Source organism: Heloderma suspectum, chromosome 4 (genome assembly GCF_057233095.1).
Source record: "Heloderma suspectum isolate Gila_16-S chromosome 4, 16-S_ref, whole genome shotgun sequence".
Taxonomy (NCBI): Eukaryota; Metazoa; Chordata; class Lepidosauria; order Squamata; family Helodermatidae; genus Heloderma; species Heloderma suspectum.
The window spans coordinates 116812039-116830889 of record NC_139461.1 but is presented as its reverse complement, the minus strand read 5'-3'; the positions used below and the strand labels follow the sequence as shown (position 1 = coordinate 116830889).

General features: G+C 44.0%; 1 protein-coding gene across 3 annotated transcripts in view; it reads right to left on the bottom strand.

Moving 5' to 3' along the window:
• Nucleotides 1-632: 632 nt before the first annotated feature.
• BCL2 (BCL2 apoptosis regulator) overlaps nt 633-18851 on the bottom strand; it is a 169993-nt gene continuing 151774 nt past the window's right edge. For all 3 annotated transcript variants that reach the window (XM_084850509.1, XM_084850510.1, XM_084850508.1), the window contains one exon: nt 633-9126. In XM_084850509.1, coding sequence (XP_084706635.1) covers nt 8992-9126 — 135 coding nt within the window. In that variant the 3' untranslated portion in view covers nt 633-8991. The remainder of the gene's footprint in view (nt 9127-18851) is intronic.

The following is an 18851-nucleotide window of genomic DNA, read 5'->3' as shown; positions in this document are numbered from 1 at the left end:
TCACTTTTTTTAAAACACTATTTGGGTTGGATCCAGATTTATGCTGGATCAATTGTGCAGATGGAAGTGGACTTCCCCACCCCCTCCTTCCCAGGGCAGCCCCTCCAGCCCCCTGAAAATACTACAGAGAGAGTCAGGAGACTGTGGAACGGGGTGAGCTGTGGTGTATGTGAGGAGCGGGTATCCTCAAAAATAGGGCAGAGAGACCTTCCACGAGCGGAACCCTTCCTCTTGTGGAAGAGCGATCCTGGATCCAGTCTTTTGTAAAATGCCTTTGGACCTGGATCTCAAAGCAATTTAACAGTGAATAAAATCAAATGGATAGAAAGCAGATGATATTGCTGTCACGGCAACAGATCCAGGCTACCAGAAAGATAACACCACCCTACTTTAAGCCCTCACACATTCTTTTGAAATGCCTGAGTAGGGTTTAAGTGACATATTATATCTGATCTTGCCTCATATAGTTAGGACTGAACTGACTGATATAGAGTGTGATATGTAACATGTAATATATTTTCCACAGGTTAAAACCCCCCCACAGTGTTTGATGATGTTACAAAGAAGAAATAGATAATTTTGACACATTTGAGGTATTAGGCAATAATAAGGAAGTATTAATTTAACTCTCCGATACTCAGGATCAAACTGACAAGGTTCTTGATAATCAGGAATGAACTAAAATGCCAATCTCTCACAGTGTGCTTTATTTTATTTTTCTCACAAGATTAGCTGAATGGAATGTTTAATGGCAGCATGATTTATGGCAACTTTAAAACAAAACAATGCAATTATTTTAATAAATGACAACAGACAGGCAAACTGTTTTTTACTTTTACATACAACATCCAAAGCATGGAAATAAACTCACATCTGTGTATTACTACAATGCTGGTGCTAATTAAAATTAAAATTGTCAGAAGAAAAACACAGGCATAATCCACTTGCACTGCCTGCTGGGACACTGGAGGGAATGGGAACTGTCTGTGTGGCTTCCATAACCTTATCTCACCGCATTTCTCTTGTGAATGGAACATCATGCTCAGAACATCTGCCAGGTACACAGAGGGAGAGCTGGATAGGGATATAGGTGACACATACATTCCTCCTAACATCCCATGATGCCAGGCTTTCCCAATTTGGCAATCCCAGATGTGCTGGGCTACAACTCTCATCACCCCCCAACCAGCATGGGCATGTGCTCAGCTGGAGAACAGGGGAAAACCAGACATCTATTGTGTTCTGCTGGGATCCTCTGTGCCTGGGCATTGTAGATGCATTATGAGTGGGTCCACTATGTTTAACTGGAAAAAGTGGACAATTTTGTAAGATAAAAAGAGTGTTTCAATGCAGTTGAAAGGTGGACACAAACAAAGCTGCATTAACTTCCATCAAATAAAGAAACTGTTCTAAAATGTTGGTTAAATTAACTCCCCTTTTATTTCTTCCCTCTATTCAGTCTAAAAAAAAATGTTGCTGTTTCAGAATATTTTGGCCTGTCTATTGATGAAAGCAATGGTTATTTTTCTACACGAACTCAAGATTTTATGGAAGAACAGCCCTGCTGGATGAGACTAAAGACCCATCTAGTCCAGCTTTCCCTTTCCAACAGTTGACCAACCTGACCCCTCTGGGAAAGCAATAGCCTCTGCTCCCAGTTGTTTGTTCCCAACATCTGGTATTCCAGACTGCTGCTGAACATGGAGGTTCCGTTCTCATACATGAGTTACATTTATTAACTAGTAAAATATCTAGTTAACCTATCTAGTTTCTACTAGATAGAAACTAGATAGGTTTCTATCTAGATATCTAGTAGAAACCTATCTAGTTTCGCGCACTGAGCATCGCATCTTGTTTAAGCCTCTGCGTGGATCAACTGTTATTGCACTGATGGATCCTGGTGCCTTCTGATTAGGAGAATAACTATGGGGCATACAGTGGGGTGGTTAACCCTTCCCACCAGCCGCAGTCCCAATGACAATCACTCCCCCAAACCTGCTATTAGCCCCGGTAGAGAAGCTTCCATTGGCACCAACGAGAGCTTCCCTCCTGGGACTAATAGCAGCTGTGGATGAGCAATTTTTATTGGAACCATGTGTGTGTTAAATCCCCTCTGGATTAACCATGGTTTCCATCCCGATTTAAATGAATCTAGATATGTTAAATGCATTCACTCAAACACTGCATTTAGTTTGGCCCTTAAAAGCCTATAGAGGGTGGAGTAAAACAGAAACAATGCACGACCCAATGCACTACTGTTCATTAGTCCTTTACAGTCACTTGGCCATCTTTAAAAGTATAACACTAGCTTTTGTACATCTAGAACTGATCCAGGAGGGAGTACTAGTGCCTGTGGTTGTAGCTCAATGTAATGCTGATGCAATACAGCTATAGAATAATCATAGACTCATAGAAGAGTAGGGTTGGAAGGGGCCTACAGGGCCATCGAGTCCAACCCCCTGCTCAATGCAGGAATCCAAGTCAGAGCATCCCCGACAGATGGCTGTCCGGCCTCATCTTGAATGCCTCCGGTGTGGGAGAGCCCACCACCTCCCTAGGTCATTGGTTCCATTGTTGTCTTGCTCTAACAGTCAGGAAGTTTTTCCTGATGTTCAGCTGGAATCTGGCGTCCTGGAACTTGAGCCCAGTATTCTGTAGTGAATCTTGCCCAATCAGGAGGTGTACTGAAGACTCTACCCTTTGGAATAAATTTGGGATAAAATTCGGGGGCAGGACATTTTGGCTCTCCTCCCTGGGATCCCCAGTGTTTTCTAGGAAGCCAGCTCTGGGTCGGATCCAGGGTAGTGCTTAAGTCATGGTAGAGGAAGGGGGAGGGAGGGGAACATCATGATTCCTCCTTCTCCTGCAGCCCCCTCTCCTGCCCCAAAAGCTGCTCTGGAGGGCTGGGGGAGTCTCCGCAGCAGCATGAAAGGAGACACAAAGGGTTGCAGGGGGAAGCAGCAAATCAGGAAGCCTTCACTGGATTTTGGTGCCTTCTGTGAAGGGAAGGAGCCCTTCCACTGATGGAATGGCCAATCTGGATCTAACCCAAAATATTTGCCCAGGGGCCATTATGGAGATGTTTTCCTGCTTCTGGCCATCACAAGAGAACACAAGAAGTAGTACTACCATTACCACAAGATGTAGTGACGGCCACCAATGTGGATGGCTTTAAAGGGGCATTAGAGAAATTCATGGAAAATGTCTAGTCCTGATGTCTATATATAACCTCCAGTATTGGATGCCTCCGTAAACCAGTTGCTTGGGAACATGAGCGGGAGGGTGCTGTTGCACTCATGTCCTACTTATGGGTTTCCTACAGGCACCTGGTTGGCCATTGTGTGAATGCTGGACTGGATGGACCCTTGGTCTAAACCAGCATGGCTCTTCTTAAATTCTTAAGTTCACTGCCGACTGTCACCACCCTGTGCACTTTTCGTTTCTGATGGCAGAAAAGCTACAGTTGGACCAGTGCTACATGCGCATCCTAAGCAGTTATTTTCTAGCATGGATAATTCCAGAATCGACCCATCTGAATGGGAGGGAGATTATGCACAGGATCAAAGAAAGCCAACATGGTTGAGTAGATAAATAACTGGCCTGGGAACCAAGAGACTCATGTGCAAACCTCAGCAGTGCCATGAGCGGGAGAGTCCCCATCAGCATAACCCTAGGCATGTCTATTCAGAACTAAGTCCCATTGAGTTCAATGAAGAGAATGCCCCAGTAAGTTCGTATAGGTTTGCCACCGGAGTCTTTGTTCCCCAGCTATAAAATAAAAGAGGCTTACTTTGCAAACTTGTAGCGAGGGGGAAATGTGATGGAAACTATGAAGCACAATGCAAATTGAAAGTGCTGTTTAAACGATTGGAGCAGCAGTACTCCTGGGTTTTACAGGGTTTTCTTTTTTTAACCTGGGGTAGGCAACTTGTGGCCCTCCAGATGTTTTGGCCCAGAACTCCCATCGGGCTTCACTGTTGGCTACACCAACTAAGGCTGATGGGAGTTGTAGAGCAAAACATCTGGAGGGCCAGAGGGTGCCAACCCCTGTTCTAAACCATAACAGTGTACCAGAGGAAAAGAAAACAAGAAAGACTGTCGAGTGTCATGGTGAAAAAGCCGAGGGGAAGGACAGCTTCAAGCTTTTATATACATTCAACCTTTCTAAATACATTTACCATGAATACTAGCAATATCAACTGTCCTTATAGCTAGTGCAGCCACAATACTGTACAATTCTGCAGCAAAGAGGGGATGGAAGGAACACCCACTGATCATCTGCTTTAAGACACAGACTATCAACAGCCACCTGGACTTCTCTGGCATAGAGCTAATTAAGATACTGAGAAGCCCGGTGGACAGAGACACAATAAAATGACTAGCGGCAGCATCTACCTGAATGCCTGTAATGTGACTACTTCAAATGACATCTAAAGCAGCTTTGAAACATCCTGGAATGGGTGATACACCAAAAATAAACTTTGTTCAAATAATCACGGTTGTATATAGCAGCACAGGCATTTTATAGGTCTTTTATAATTTTGACACTGTAAACCTTTCATTAAAAATTAAACCACTCCTTACTGATAATGTTTAGAGGTCCATAATCCAGTATTTATGATTAGGAGTTTATGGTCACGATTTGAAAATCAAGGGGAGCGCATGAAATAAAGAGCTTTAAAAAAAACCCATGCTCTCCAGGCCAAGAGCTCAGTCCCACAAGCCTCTGTGCTGAGATGGCAGCACAGGAGAAGAGGCACCAGGGCCTTGGCATCGCACACAAGGGGTGGGGAAGCGACATCATTCTGCCCCATGCAACATGAGCTGGATGCTGCTTTACTCCTACTTCTGCCACTCCAGTTAAAGCAGCTCCTTAAATCATGCTGCCTGTTCTGTCTGCTAGTTCAGCCTTCCCCAACATGGTGCCCTCCAGAATGATAGAGATGGTGCTGGCTGGCAATGATGGGGGCTGTAGTCTCAGCACACCTGGAGGGCGGCAGGTTGGGGAAGGCTGTGCTAGCTCCATGCTTCCCTTGGACAAGTGGGGAGGCACTGCACCAGATCCTATGTCTCTGCCTGAAGGTACTACAGTAGCTCAAGGGTGAGAGTGGTGGGGAGGAGGAAGCTTGTTTTTACAGCCCGGATGCATAACTCTCCCCTTGCCCCGTGTCCTTTTGAGCGGGTATAGTACAGACTGCTCCCATGTTATCCTTCTTCACCACTCCCTTGGAATTCCTGGACAGCATTCCAGTGTCTGTTTTCACAAGGGCCAGTTAACTCACAGTCATTACTTGTTGTTTGTGACAACTTGTGTGTATGGATGAGCCAACACAAATGAATCGCCACAAACAGAACTTCCACATATTCCAATGCCAACCCAAACACAGCACTTTTAAGTGAAGGCAGTTTACATATTGAACCAACAACCTGATCCTATGTAGAGTCAGGTGTGCTCAAGCCCACTGAGCACATATCACTCAGCATAGGATTGGGCTGTGAGAGTTGTTATGGGCTGAGTAACCAAGTGATGAAACTCAAGTGATGGGCACACATGTTTGAACCTGCCCTTGGTAAAACTGTTGGCATGCAACACTGATGCAAATCACTGAATACTGGAGCTTCAGTGGCGCATGGAAGGCTCTTTTGTGCATTGCTAAGGCACACCCTCACCTGGCATTGCTGATATAGGCTTACATGGTTTAACTGAGTGCATAGAAGGAGTGGTTTGCACAGAAATGAGTTGTTTTCCATACATTTTTAGTATTGAGGCAATCCAATAGATGTTAGGCATGATTATAGGCCACTGACAGGTATGTCGGTGCACCTCACTTCCTCTGAATTGCTCCTTATAAATGGGTAGTTTTAACATGTATGAATAAACAGCTTAGCTTTAGCAAAGCTAAATATTTTAACTTAGTGAAGCTGAACACACATTGCCCAGTATCTAGAACATATGCCAAAGGTTATATGCTTATTTCTAATGTGAAACATAAGAGCACACTTCACTGATGCTCTTGAAATGCTAGGTGCAAGTGCCATCCTAACAGAGTAGCTACTGCAATGCTGAGATGCATAAATACATTGAGCGCAGTCCGCTGGGAAATTCTCCTCTCTATGCTCCATTGAAATGAATGGGGCCTGAGCAAGAGAGGCTTCCTTATAGATTCTGTCCATTTTAAAGCAGCTTTGAAAACACAGGGTTGGATCCAGACTTAGTCATCATTAGAGTAGACCCACTGAAATCAATGGAACTTACATTAGTCATGACTAACCTAATCCCCATTAATTTCAGTGGGTGTACTCTAAGTATGAGTAGGTCTGGATCCAATCCATGATATTAAACTATTAGTTATGAAACTATTACGTTCCCTAGAGCTTTTTTTTTTTTTTGCATATAATGCCACAAATTAAGATATTTCACTTAGATCTGTTTTTGTTGTTTTTCTTATAGTTTTTTAAATATATATCTCTCATCTCAAGCAACACATCAGTTGAGGCTGTACTTCAGGTCCAAACTTTTATCACTGGATGAATAAGAATTCATAAATTCCATTTCTTTACAGTTTGATAAACAGAGAAATAACAACCAGTTTGAAAGAAAACACTTAAAAAAAAGAAAGACAGAAATTCATAGAAGTCAAACATGTCCACCACATCTAATTTAGATCTTGTTCCTTTCTGACTTGTATTTCTTCTAGACATTTACTAAGCCCCTGCTTTAATACCCATCACACTGATTCTAAACTCATTGGCTGGAATCCAAAGAACAAACCATGACTTAGGCATCTTTGCATATGCTGGGACTTTTCTGGCTCCATCCTGCAGTGCCCTTCCCTGACACCTAATTGTGAAGCTAATTGTAACTGGGGACCCTCCAGTGCAGAATCCTATGTAATATGAAGGGCAGCTGCTGCTAGCAAAAATTGGTAAAGTCCTGAGCATATGCAAAAGCACTAGCTGTTCACACAGAGTTCTTTTGACCGTGGCCTATTTATCCTATTGATACCTATGGACCATCTATTACCTAGATGTTATGGTCCATTGGAATGAATTCTACTTAGAGTTGCCTTTGTCAAAGTGATAGACCAGAAGAGAACATCCCATCAATTCTCTTGCTTTAGAGCTTGAGTCCACCTCAGGCAACCCAACCAAATGTGTATCTAACTTGCTCTTAAAGAATGTCAGCAGTGAAGAGTCCACCACAGCCCTAGGTACTGTCAGTTTCAACTTTTGGGGGGGTCCCTGGGCAAGAGGCCCCATTGGGCTTACATTCTTGAATGGGCCTACCTCCTTGCCACTGTCACCACAGCCCCATTTGCTTGCCCTCTACCTCTGAATCCAATTTGCGCCACTGTCCAGAAGGAGCGGTCAAGGCAAATGGAGGCGCCTCCTCCTCCTTTCCCTTGCTGTTATTGCCGCTTGCATGCTTGGGAGGACAGGTGGACAAGAAGCAACAGCAAGGAGGAGGAGCAGGGCAGAGGGCCTCTTACTGGGGTGTGGGCATTCGCAGATGCCCAACAATGCTGACCCTTGGTGATCTACCTGTCTTCACCTATACGTTTGGGACCAAAGAACAAAAGAACATACTCTCAGAAAAGCTGCCTTATTATGTACTCTGCATTCCCTTTATTTAAAGTGATTTTAAATAAGAACTCCCTGCTCCTCTTCCTTCCAAGGAAGAAAGAGCACAGGCACCTCAAGGAGCTGGGGGTCTGTAAGTTTCTCCAGGTGGAGGTGTTGGACGGCTTCTTTATCTTCCTTCCTTCCAAATACGGTCTTAAGAAATAACCAGCGTGCAATACTTCTGAGGAAAATAAAGCTCCAATTAGTAGGAGGGGACGGAAGATAATTTAATTTTGGTGTTCATTCTGATACAGAGAGAAAGACAGAGCTAATCTCTGTCAGCTGGTCACCCCTCCTTGCCAAATGAATCTTGAGCCTCTTTCGACTTTGAGATATTATTAAGTGACCAAAGCAAATTGCTTTTCAAGACCCCCAAGAAGAATTCAGTAAGTAAAGCAGGATCAGCTGTGAGTAAACGCTCATTCCAGTGGGGACATGAGCCAGGACTTCCAGGCTCCAGATCTGCGAGGCAGGCACAAGCACAGGCACTTACGGCTTCCTGATGGTTGCACATTAATAATCAAGTTACTGAGGAAGAATACACTGAAACAGCAATTCCTTGCCATTCCAAAATACGTAGCTCCTAGTTTTTAAAATAGTCGCTTGAAGACCCATCGATGTTCCCCTCCCAATGTCAATCAGTTGGGGTGTATAATAATGGCACAATATGTCATGTAACAAGATGCTTCAGAAGTTGCATGAAACAGTATTTCCAGCTGCTGTTCCATCAGGGAGCTTTCGAAATGCAGCTGTTGGCTTTGGGGACATTACTGGCCTGAATCTTGTGTTGCTTCTTGCTCCGGATAAGTACCATGTTGAATCACTACATCCCAAAGGCGATACTGGCTTGAAATGGTCCTCATCTCATCAATGCTGCATTTTAGGATCCCCCTTCCATGGGCAGAGCTGTAAAACCTAACTGCAACATCACACTGTGGCAAGCAGCCCATTCACTGACTTCCTTAAGGAGGAAACACACACGTCTCTGTGCCTGTTCTTCAGTCCACTGTAACAAAACAGTCTGTCGAATGACATGTTGCTAGAAGATCTTTGGAGTCTCCTTAAACTTCATTCCAACAACGTTATAGCATATGCGTGTATAGCTTGCAGAATTTCAGGAAAATAGCAGGTTAAATGTAAAATATGTTTAATAAATAACTCTTCTCCAGCAATGTAGAAAATAAATGAATATTCCCTTTGGCAGTAATAGCTGATTTAATATTTAGACGGAAAGATACTTGGCTCATAAAATAATATCATTATGCTACAGGAAAAAACAAACATAGCACATATTATTTTCTTCTGCCCACTCTGCTCTCAGTTGCTTTAAAAAAGGCTTTTTATCAGCCCATCATAAATTGGTTGAAGTCACTTATGGCCCAGATAAGCACCAAGGGTGATGCATGCTCCCACGACAGCCAGACTCAGGATTGTTTTCAGAGGCAGCCATGAGAAATCAAACAAAGGCCTCATGTTGTTGCTGTATAGCTCCACAAAGGCATCCTGGGTAAAAGAAGGGGAAGAAGAGGGGGCGAGGGGAGAAAGATGATGAGAATCAAAGGACGATATTGCTGCAAACATTAACAAAGTTACTGTTCACCATCAGCTGAAGATTAAAACCAAACCATCTGTGGAAGTTGAGAACAAAATATTTTGGCATGAACCTTTCTTTCCTGCCAGAAGAGAACCCTGGGTGTCTGGCTTCTGTGCATGTGGAGGGGACTCCCCAGGGATTCTGCAGAAGACCCGCCTTCCCTGCCAGTCAGCTGGATGTGTTGCCAACGGAGTGGCCCATTGCCAGGCAAAATTCTGGGTGACTGGGCTGAGATGATTCCAACAGGCAGTGGGAGATAGCATGGCAATTCTCCTAAATCAGCCTTCCCTAACCTGGTGCCCTCGAGAGATGTTGGATTGCAGCTCCCAGCATCCTCCAGCCCCAGGCTGGAGAAGGCTGTCCTAAATATTTCCTGGTGCCCCATTCAATCCCCCAGTGTTCAGTCACAGTATACAAAGGCCCTACATAGCTTGTATTCAATCTTGCTCCTTTAATCATGGTTTTTGGCACTTCTTTACTTCTCCAAACCAATGAGCTTTTCTACACAAGGCTGTTAATTGCTGTGGGCATCTCTATATTAAGGAAAAATCCCACAGCCTTACTGAGGCTTTCTTTTCCATTTTCTTCATGGGATCAGGATGGGCTCATTAGAGAGCGAGCACATTATTGGAAATTGAGAACATCCCTTCTCAGCAATGCTCTATAGTCTTCAATGAAACAGCCCCACCTAGTGGCTGCCAAAACTTTGGGTTAAATTTTATTTCATCTGATCTCTGATCTTTTTAAAAGTGGAATTAAGCTCAAAAAGCACAGGAGATGCTCTGGATGATGACAACCATGTAAAGGACCCACAAACTTCAATGAGTGGCCAATCATGAGTGTGAAATAAAAGCCATGTGTAGAAATTATCTGTATTACTTTTGGTTTCACTGCAGAATTGAGATCTGAGCTCTGCTTTTCCGCTACATAACCTCTAAGTGGAGCTGTGCTATAGTGGAATAGCACAAATACACAAGTAGAAACAGTGCTTTCAGAAACAATACCCTATTTTCCCCATCCTCCCCCCCCAAACCCAGGAAAGTGCTCTGAAAAAACAAAAGCAAAACTGGAGGATCAGGATATCATCTAAAGAACCCGTAAACTGTGAATAAGGAATCATAAGTGCACAATAAATGTCTTGGGTAGAAAAGCTCAATTTTTCTGGAGTTGCCCCTGCTACCAAGTTATTTTGGGTGTCTAACCAGCAATGCCTTTTCCAAACCAGATATTCTGTTATTTTAATTTATTTGATTATTTATTTGATTTCTATGCTCCTCAATACCAAAGCTTTCTGGGCTTTTTAGGTTAAAGACAGCACTTTGAATTGGGCTCAGAAACATACAGGCAGCCAATGCAAGTGGGCCAGAATTGAGGTTATATGCTTAGACCTTCTGGTCCCTGTTATTATTCAGGCTTCTGCATTTTGCACAAGCGGCAGCTTCTGAACTATCTTCAAGGGCAGCCCCACATACAGCACATTACAGCAATCTAACCTGGAGGTTACCAAAGTATAGACTACTAAAGCCAGGTTATCCCTGTCCCGATAGGGGCATAGCTGGGCCACCAGCCAAATCTGTTAGAAGGAACTCCGTGCACTGAGGCCATCTGAGCCTCAAGGGACAAAGATGGCTCCAGGAGAACCCGCAAGCTAATTACTGAGCTGCCAATACATGAATTTTCTGCATTCAGTGTGCTTGCCAAAACACCAGATTGAAGCCAGTAACTCAGCCCACCACCATCTGAGTTCTGGTTTAGCTTCCTGCTTGCTCTCTTGCTGCTGAGGCAAGCTGAGGAGCCTTTGGAATGACTGTGGGAGGAGCTTGGAGCTTTATTGGTAAGATGATAAAGGCAGAGGGTGGTGATTTGAGGATTTTCCCACCTTCACTTCAGTTGTACTAACCGCCATACTCCCTCCACCCCTGCCCCGATAGTCAGAAGATACACTGGTAGCTTCCAGTGGTGAAAGGTGAGCCCCGAAAGTGAGCGACACTACAAGTCCCACCCACCCACCTGGCCAAGCCAAGCTCATCAGGAGAACCTAGTGGGTTAAGGCTGGTGGTGTCATAGGCTTATAGTTTTAGCTAATAATCAATTGTCTGATTCCAGATACAGGAATTATTCACACTGACACATTTAACAACTGACACAAGATGGCGCATCAGGCTTCTCACACTGTGCAACTCAATTCAAATCCTGTGGAGCTGGACTTCAAAAGAGACGCACATAGAGAAAGAGAATTAACTGCCATAATTTCTCTTTTCAATAAGCAAGCAAACAAAAACAAATATATGCTGACTGCTATGCTGTTGTTTCTCCTTTTCACAAAAGAGAGGAATGAACTATTCTGGTCCCAAATATGGTTTTTAACACAAAATATAAGTGCTGGCCACAGTCTACTATGCTCAATCCCATTTAAATCAGAACTAGGTATACTAAAGACCACTGAAATGAATGGCCTCAAGAACACCTAAGTTTGAGATGGATCGTGGCCTCTATGTGCAGCTTCTCCACAGTGATTCATGTAGTTTAAAAGCTTCCATGAATGGCAGCATAAACGTAAACCACACAAATGGAAGGGTGTGTGTGTGTGTGTGTTTGTAGTTTAGCTTACAGAGAAAAGGGAACTGACAGGATAAGTGAAGTTTTGGAACCTGGAGGGGAACAGGTAATTTGTAAAGTCAATTAATTCATGATAAATACATTAATGCAACAAAGAAGAAAAACCATTAAGGGCACAATCCTATCTAGATAAGCAGGAGAAGCATGGGAGGATCGTTCACGCTTCTCCTGCTAGACAGATTGTCTAGTTGCAGGGGCCCGAGCAGGAGAGGAGGCTACTGTATTTATTTATTTATTTATTTATTTATTTATTTATTTATTTATTTATTTATTTCTATACCGCCCAATAGCCGAAGCTCTCTGGGCGGATCACAAAAATTAAATCCAAGCAACACACAATAAAACAATTTAAAATATATAGAACATTAAAACCACAATATAACAATACAACCACAATAAAACCTAGCAGCAGTGCAGGAGTTTAAAATACAGACTTAAAACAGCAAAGCTAAAAATTTAGAAAGCTAAAATGCTAAAATGCCTGGGAAAATAAAAAGGTCTTCACCTGGTGCCGAAAGGAATACAATGTAGGTGCCAGGCGAACCTCACTAGGGAGCTCATTCCAGAGCCGGGGTGCCACAGCAGAAAAAGCCCTCCTCCTAGTAGCCACCCGCCTCACTTCCTTTGGCAGGGGCTCACGGAGAAGAGCCACTGACAATGATCTTAAGGTCCAGGCAGGCACATATGGGAGGAGGCGACCTAGGAGGCATGTAGCATGTGCTTCCACACTGGTGAGGAGATGGGCTTTTAGAAGTACCTTGGTGGCTCCTAGAGTTACCCTGGCCACTAACTGCCTGCCAAAATGGAGGGGGGAAAGCAGGTATAATGCAACAGGGCCTGTCCTACCATCAGGCAGAGCGGGGTGGCCACCTCAGGCAGCTGAGTTAAGAGTGTCATGAATGTATTATTGTTGTATTTTAATGCCCAAGAGAGGAAGAGAGAAGCCCTGTCCTCTGCACTCAGAAGAGGAGTGCAGAGCAGCTGAAAAGGGGCAGGGCTGGGGGCATTCCAGGGCGGGGAGAGCGGATCTGTGAGATTTTCTGCCTCAGGTGCCAAAATAACTTGGCTGGCCTTGGGTACTACGCACCTTCACTTGGGGAGGGGCGCCATTTACTGCCTTGCCTCAGGCAGCAAAATGACCTGCGGTGTGACATGGGAGAACCTTGTAGCGCTGCCTTGCAATTTCCCCCATCTACAATGTTGATGTGCAGGGGGCTTAGGAGCTATCCTAGGATCAGACACTGGAGAACTTTCACATCATCTCAAATGCAGGTCTTTCAGAAAGCAAGTTATCACTGCTTACCAAAATACTTCCTGGCCCACTAGCTTTGACCTACAAAACCCTAATTGGGCTGAGTCCTGGATATTTCCCATCTACCTTCTCCCAGATGTGCCTTCCTGAAATATAAGATCAGCTGAAGAGCACCTGCTTCATGTTCCTATGTCTTGGGATGTATGAACGAGGCATGCATGAACTAGCCCAAAGAAAGTTCTATTAAGACTGGCTTGGCTAAAGAAACTCTCCAAAATTTGAAAATGACAGCCTTAATATTTGTTGCTGGCTTGTAAAAAATGCAGTTACTTTGCTACACTATTTGGCTAACGGCTGCCTCATACCCCTCCTTATCTTCATCTATATAAGAACAGATAATGGTGCCATAAAGTACAATGTGAACTCGAGCAAATCTTGCAGAACTCTGATGCTTTTGCTACAGGCATTTCCCCATGGTATTTTCAGTCCATGCTTTGCTTTGGGCAGGAAGTAGAAGAGCTTGATTAAAAAGAGAAAGCAGAATAGCTAATGGCAAAGCCGAGGTACAATGGGATTGCAATGCTAATCAAGGGAATTTAAAAACAAAGAGGAAATAGAAGTCATCACAAACACTTATGCTCATGTTCAGCACATGAATTCCTACAACCACAGAATTCAAGAAGAAAATGAAGTCATTAGAATATCAGATTTATTATTTTTTATTTGCTTGTTCCCACCGTCGTTAATTCCACAGGTAGTGGGGGTGCTGTTTGTGCTTAGGAGGAGCGCAGACCAAGGATGGGCTGTAGTGACTTTTAGAAAATGTTAATGCTCTGAGTTATGGCGAGGGGTAAGAAACATCTGCAGAAAATGCACAGTGGGAAATCCCCGTTCTCACTGACAACAATAACATCAGCGTCTACCTTATGGCGGCTGCTCCATATATTCTAAGTAACTGTTTTATGGGTCCTCTCTTTCCTCTTTGCTGCTTTCTCAAACATCCTGATTAGACTTATTTCCGAAGCTTGTTTGAACAGCCTGTCCCTATTTGTTTAAGTTTGAAACCCGATTTAAACAAACACCCAGACCTGTTTTATGCACTAAACCAACAGAGAGCTGGAGGTGGGGGAGCCTGTAGAAAGCCCAACACGTAAAGTCAAATGACCTCTAATTTGTAGATGTCTCACAAGCTGAGCCCTTGGGAGGGCTGAGTTGAGGTTGGAAGGATTTGGGGGAAAGACCAACCAGCAATATTCCTGGAGTATTCCTCTACCATCCCATGCCAGAGGTGGAAGGGGAGGAGATAATAAGAAACAAACCACTGATGTTCGATCCTAATCATATCAAAACATATATGCTTACATATATGCCTACATCTGTATGAGCCTGCCTGAACATTAAGATTAGTGTCAAGAGACCCTACTTTCTGGCCCACCAGCACGAGCCATTAGGCTGGTTGGGCTTTCTCAGTGGTGGCCCACTGGAACTCCCTCCAAGGGAGATACAAATGGTCTCATCACTGTTGGCTTTAATGCTCCCCCCAACACATTTATTCCAGTCTGCATTTGATGCTTAAAATTCATCAGATGCTGTTGCTGCTCCTGCATGTATGTTTAATTGCAATTTGTATGTTCCTGTTTTTGTATTATTGCAAGCTGCCTTGTGAAGGCAGCGTGCCCCGAAAGATGGGTAAAAAAACCCTTCTAAATAAATAAACAAAGCTGCTTTATACCAAGAGAGTCCAGTGGTCCATCTAACCTAGTATTGTCTAGTCTGACTTGCATTGGCTCTCCAGGGCCACAGATAGAGAGAGGTCTTCTTGAGTCTTCCACCTGAGATCCTTTAACTGAAGATGAAGAGTTTCAAACTTGGATTTTCTTCACAGAGTGTAACCACTCCACATCTGAGTTATGGTCCTTCCTGACCACTATGACTGATGCTGCATGACTGTTGGCTTGAGGGCAAGTGGATCCGACTAGTCCATAAAAGAGATGTGCAGCACATTCCTATGGAAGTCCCATGAGTTCAATGGGGCTTACTCCCAAGCAAGGACTGCAGCCCCTCATAGATACATTGTAAACGATTTGTACAACTGTATCATCTGGCCTTCCCCAACCTAGCGCACTCCGATGTGTTAGACCACAAATCCCACCATCCCCAGCCAGTATGACCAGTGGGTTGGACCATTCATTTAAGGTATCTACTGTTGAAGGATTATTTGCACCCTAAATATACCTTCTTGGAAATAAGGGCCTATGCATTATTGATACATGCACCACTATTAAAAATGTTCTTCTCTCTATATCGTTTAGCAGGCTCTTACCCCAATATGCCTGCAGTACAGTGTGCCAAAGAGCCTTGGATGAGCCTGTATGGTAAAGACATTTTAAGTGACACTTGCCATGTGAAGGGAATACTTGGGTAACGAGAACGCGGCACATATGAGATGTCACATCTAAACTGGACCTAATCCTCAAAGGTTTCAGTGTGATTTAGTCTCAGGTAGATGCACCTGAGACCAGGGTATTAAGAGGGTAAAGTAGCCGTCCCCAACCTGGCACCCTCCAGATGCGTCAGATTGCAGCTCCCACCATCCCCAGCCAGCCTGGTGAGGATGATGGGATGTGTAGTCCAACACAACTGGAGAGAGCCAGGTTGGGGAAGGCTGGGGCACTGAATGTTCTTGGCATGCAGTCCAACCCTTGACATCTCTGGTTGAAAAGACCTCAGGTAGTGGGGGCCTGGTAGGGTACTGCCACCTGGGCTGTACTCCAGTGGACCAATGGCAGCTTCGTTCTCATGATTTGTCCCATTGGCTGAAATGCAGCCCCCGCTCTGCAAAGACCAACACTTCCTATCGCTTGTAGCTCAGTGGGATGTTATTGATCTGTGCTGCATATAAAACAGGGCTGGTAGGTGGGGAAACTGGTTTGCTCGGTGCTGCATTTAGCATTTAGGAGCGAGTGGGTGGTGGACAGACTGTACACCCAGAGGAAGTCAACTTCCTCTCTCTCTCTCTCTCTCTCTCTCCCCCCCTCTCTCTTTTCTTTCCTACCTGAATCAACCAGCTGGTGAGGAAGTGATTTTATTTCCCTCGTTATCACTGGTCCAACAGGATATCCTCTTCAGCCGCACTGTGCTGAATGAAGGGCTGGCGAGCCTTCCAAGGCTTGGCAGAGCACAACCACCCGCCTTGCTGCTCTTTCGTGCTGCCCCATCGATGACTCACAAGTAAATAATGAAAATGCCAGCTTCTGAAGAAACTCACGTGAGGCTGGGTGACATGTCTCCAGCTCCCGTTAATCAGACAGAACAAGAGATGTATGACATCATGCGAGTCCTATACAACAGTATGTGTTTAGCCTCTGTGTGAGAAGCAAAACCATCTCCCCCACCCCTACCCAAACATCATAATTTCATATGGTAGAAGCCTAATTACACAAATCTCTGTTGGTTGTTTTATTGTGGTCCTATGTGCATATCTGTGTGTTTTATGTCAGCTGCCTTATTGCTTTTTGGTTTGTTTGTTTGTTTATACATACATACATACATACATACATAGCTGTATGTTTTCATAATTGTTTCTAAGCCACAGTTTGTAAGCCCTGTGGCCAGGGAAGCGGTGCGTTGCAGACTTCCCCAGCCTAGTGCCCTCCAGATGTTTGAGACCTCAACTCCCAACTGCCCCAGCCAGCATGGCCAACAGTCAGGAATGCTGGGAGTTATATGCCCAAACTTGTCCATCTAGTCCAGCATTATCCACTTTGTCCAGCAGCAGCTGTCAGAGGTCTACTGAAGGGGCCTTTCTGGACATGTTCTGCTGGTTTGAGATCCTTTTAACTGGAGATGTCAGGGACGCAACCTGGGAGTTTCTGCATGCAAACCATGTGCTCTACTATCGAGCCGCAGCTCCTACATTTTATAAGCAAAAATCAATAATATAAGCAAGTACCCCCATGCTCTCCCCTGGAATAGTAATTGAGTTCAGAGATGATACTGCAAGGAATGGCAGGAAAAAAACCAGCTTAGTAGTCTGTTGCTTTATTAAACCGAAACCTCGTTATGGAGAAAATGTTGTCTCCAAAATGACGTAAATGTACTTCAGGTCCAAGGCTGCTTTTCAAAAAGAACTTATATGGTATGTGGTTCTGTGTGTGTTTAATGCAAATATCGGCCTCAGCCTGTATGTAAATTAGGATAGGTCTGCTCAGCAATGGCCTGTTGGGTTATTTCAGGGTTGTTTCCCCCTCAAACAAGGGTTCGGACAACACAACAAGTCGCATCTGGGCAGGTAATTAAGTAAATGACGCCTGGCACACACCGCGGCTTAAACAAACCACCTTAGCTTGTTTAAGCCACGGTGATCGTGTGAACCAAGTCACTATGTTGTGCTCACACTGATGTCTTATGACATTTACAAAGAATTGATTGAGTCACACCTCAATTATTAAATTATTATCAATTATTAAAAATGTGGGCAACTTGAAAGAAGGTACAACATTTATGTGCTAATTTGAACCCACAACTTCACAGTAACCTCGTAGCTGTAGAAACCAGCAATTATGGTGAATGGGCTGACATATATATAAAGGTTGTTATGTACTCATATAATGTCCCTTTCTCTTTATCGTATTTTTAAAAGATTAGTTCTTATTTAGGATTGTTGCAGCTCCACGTAATATAACATATCTTCCTTATATTTGTGTGTGCTGTATAGCTCAGATTTTGAACGGGTAGTCCAACAGTTCATGTACACTGGTGTGATAAAGATCAGAGAACAAGGCCTGTTTTTGTTCTATCGGACATTGCCAAGACATCAAAGCAAGAAAGCAGTTTCAAGATTTTATTTTCTACTGCATTTTGACACAGTTTATCTTCTTTAAAAGGAAATATTAGTCTATACATTTGGAAAGACATATATTTGGCTGATCTAAGGACTCAGAACAAAAAGCCTTCTGGGGACTGTACCACTTCAGGCCTCAGATAGAAGGGATGTTGTTTTGAATGCATGGGTAGTCCAACTTCAGTCCCATTGATTTCAATGGGTCTGCTCTAAGCGTAATTAAGTCTAGATCCAATCCAGTATGTTTAACCGTTGAAAGTCCGTTACCATGTGCATCACCCCAACTACTTGCAGATTCTCTATGATAGCACTGTGTATCTTTGCTGACAGCAGGCTATGGTGGAGACACTGCAGACAACAGGGTTGACACATCTGGTAAGAGGAGTACTATCATATGGAAGTACCTTCTGGCCACTTCTACATCAGGGTTGTAATGTGTAAATCTTTTTATGCACAAGCAACAGGCCAACACACATAGCTGTATCTCCCCTACCATTACCTGTCCTTCTGTCTAGTGCATTATAAACCATGAGCTGTGGGTTCCATTTCTGCTCTGTTTTTTTAAAGTGAAATCTCCACTTCAACCCTCTCCTCAGCCATGAACTCACACTGTCCTTCAGCCTCAGCCTCCCCTGTCCACAAGATAGGCATAATAATGCCAGCCTACTTTACAAGGATGTTGTAAGAATGACCAAGATATTGTTTGAAAAGAGCTACATAAGCGCTCAATATTATTTCTTCCTCTCTTCACTTTCCATCACTAGCTGCAGGTTGTTTGGGAGCTATTCAACATGCCAATGAGGTGGAAGCTGCAGTTGCAGGCAGGTAGGGAGGCTTCTGAGACTGAGGAACATCTGTGGTTACTTTACAAGAGGGAAGTCTTGGTGCCAGAAGTTCTTGGGAGGAACTCTAGAACACTC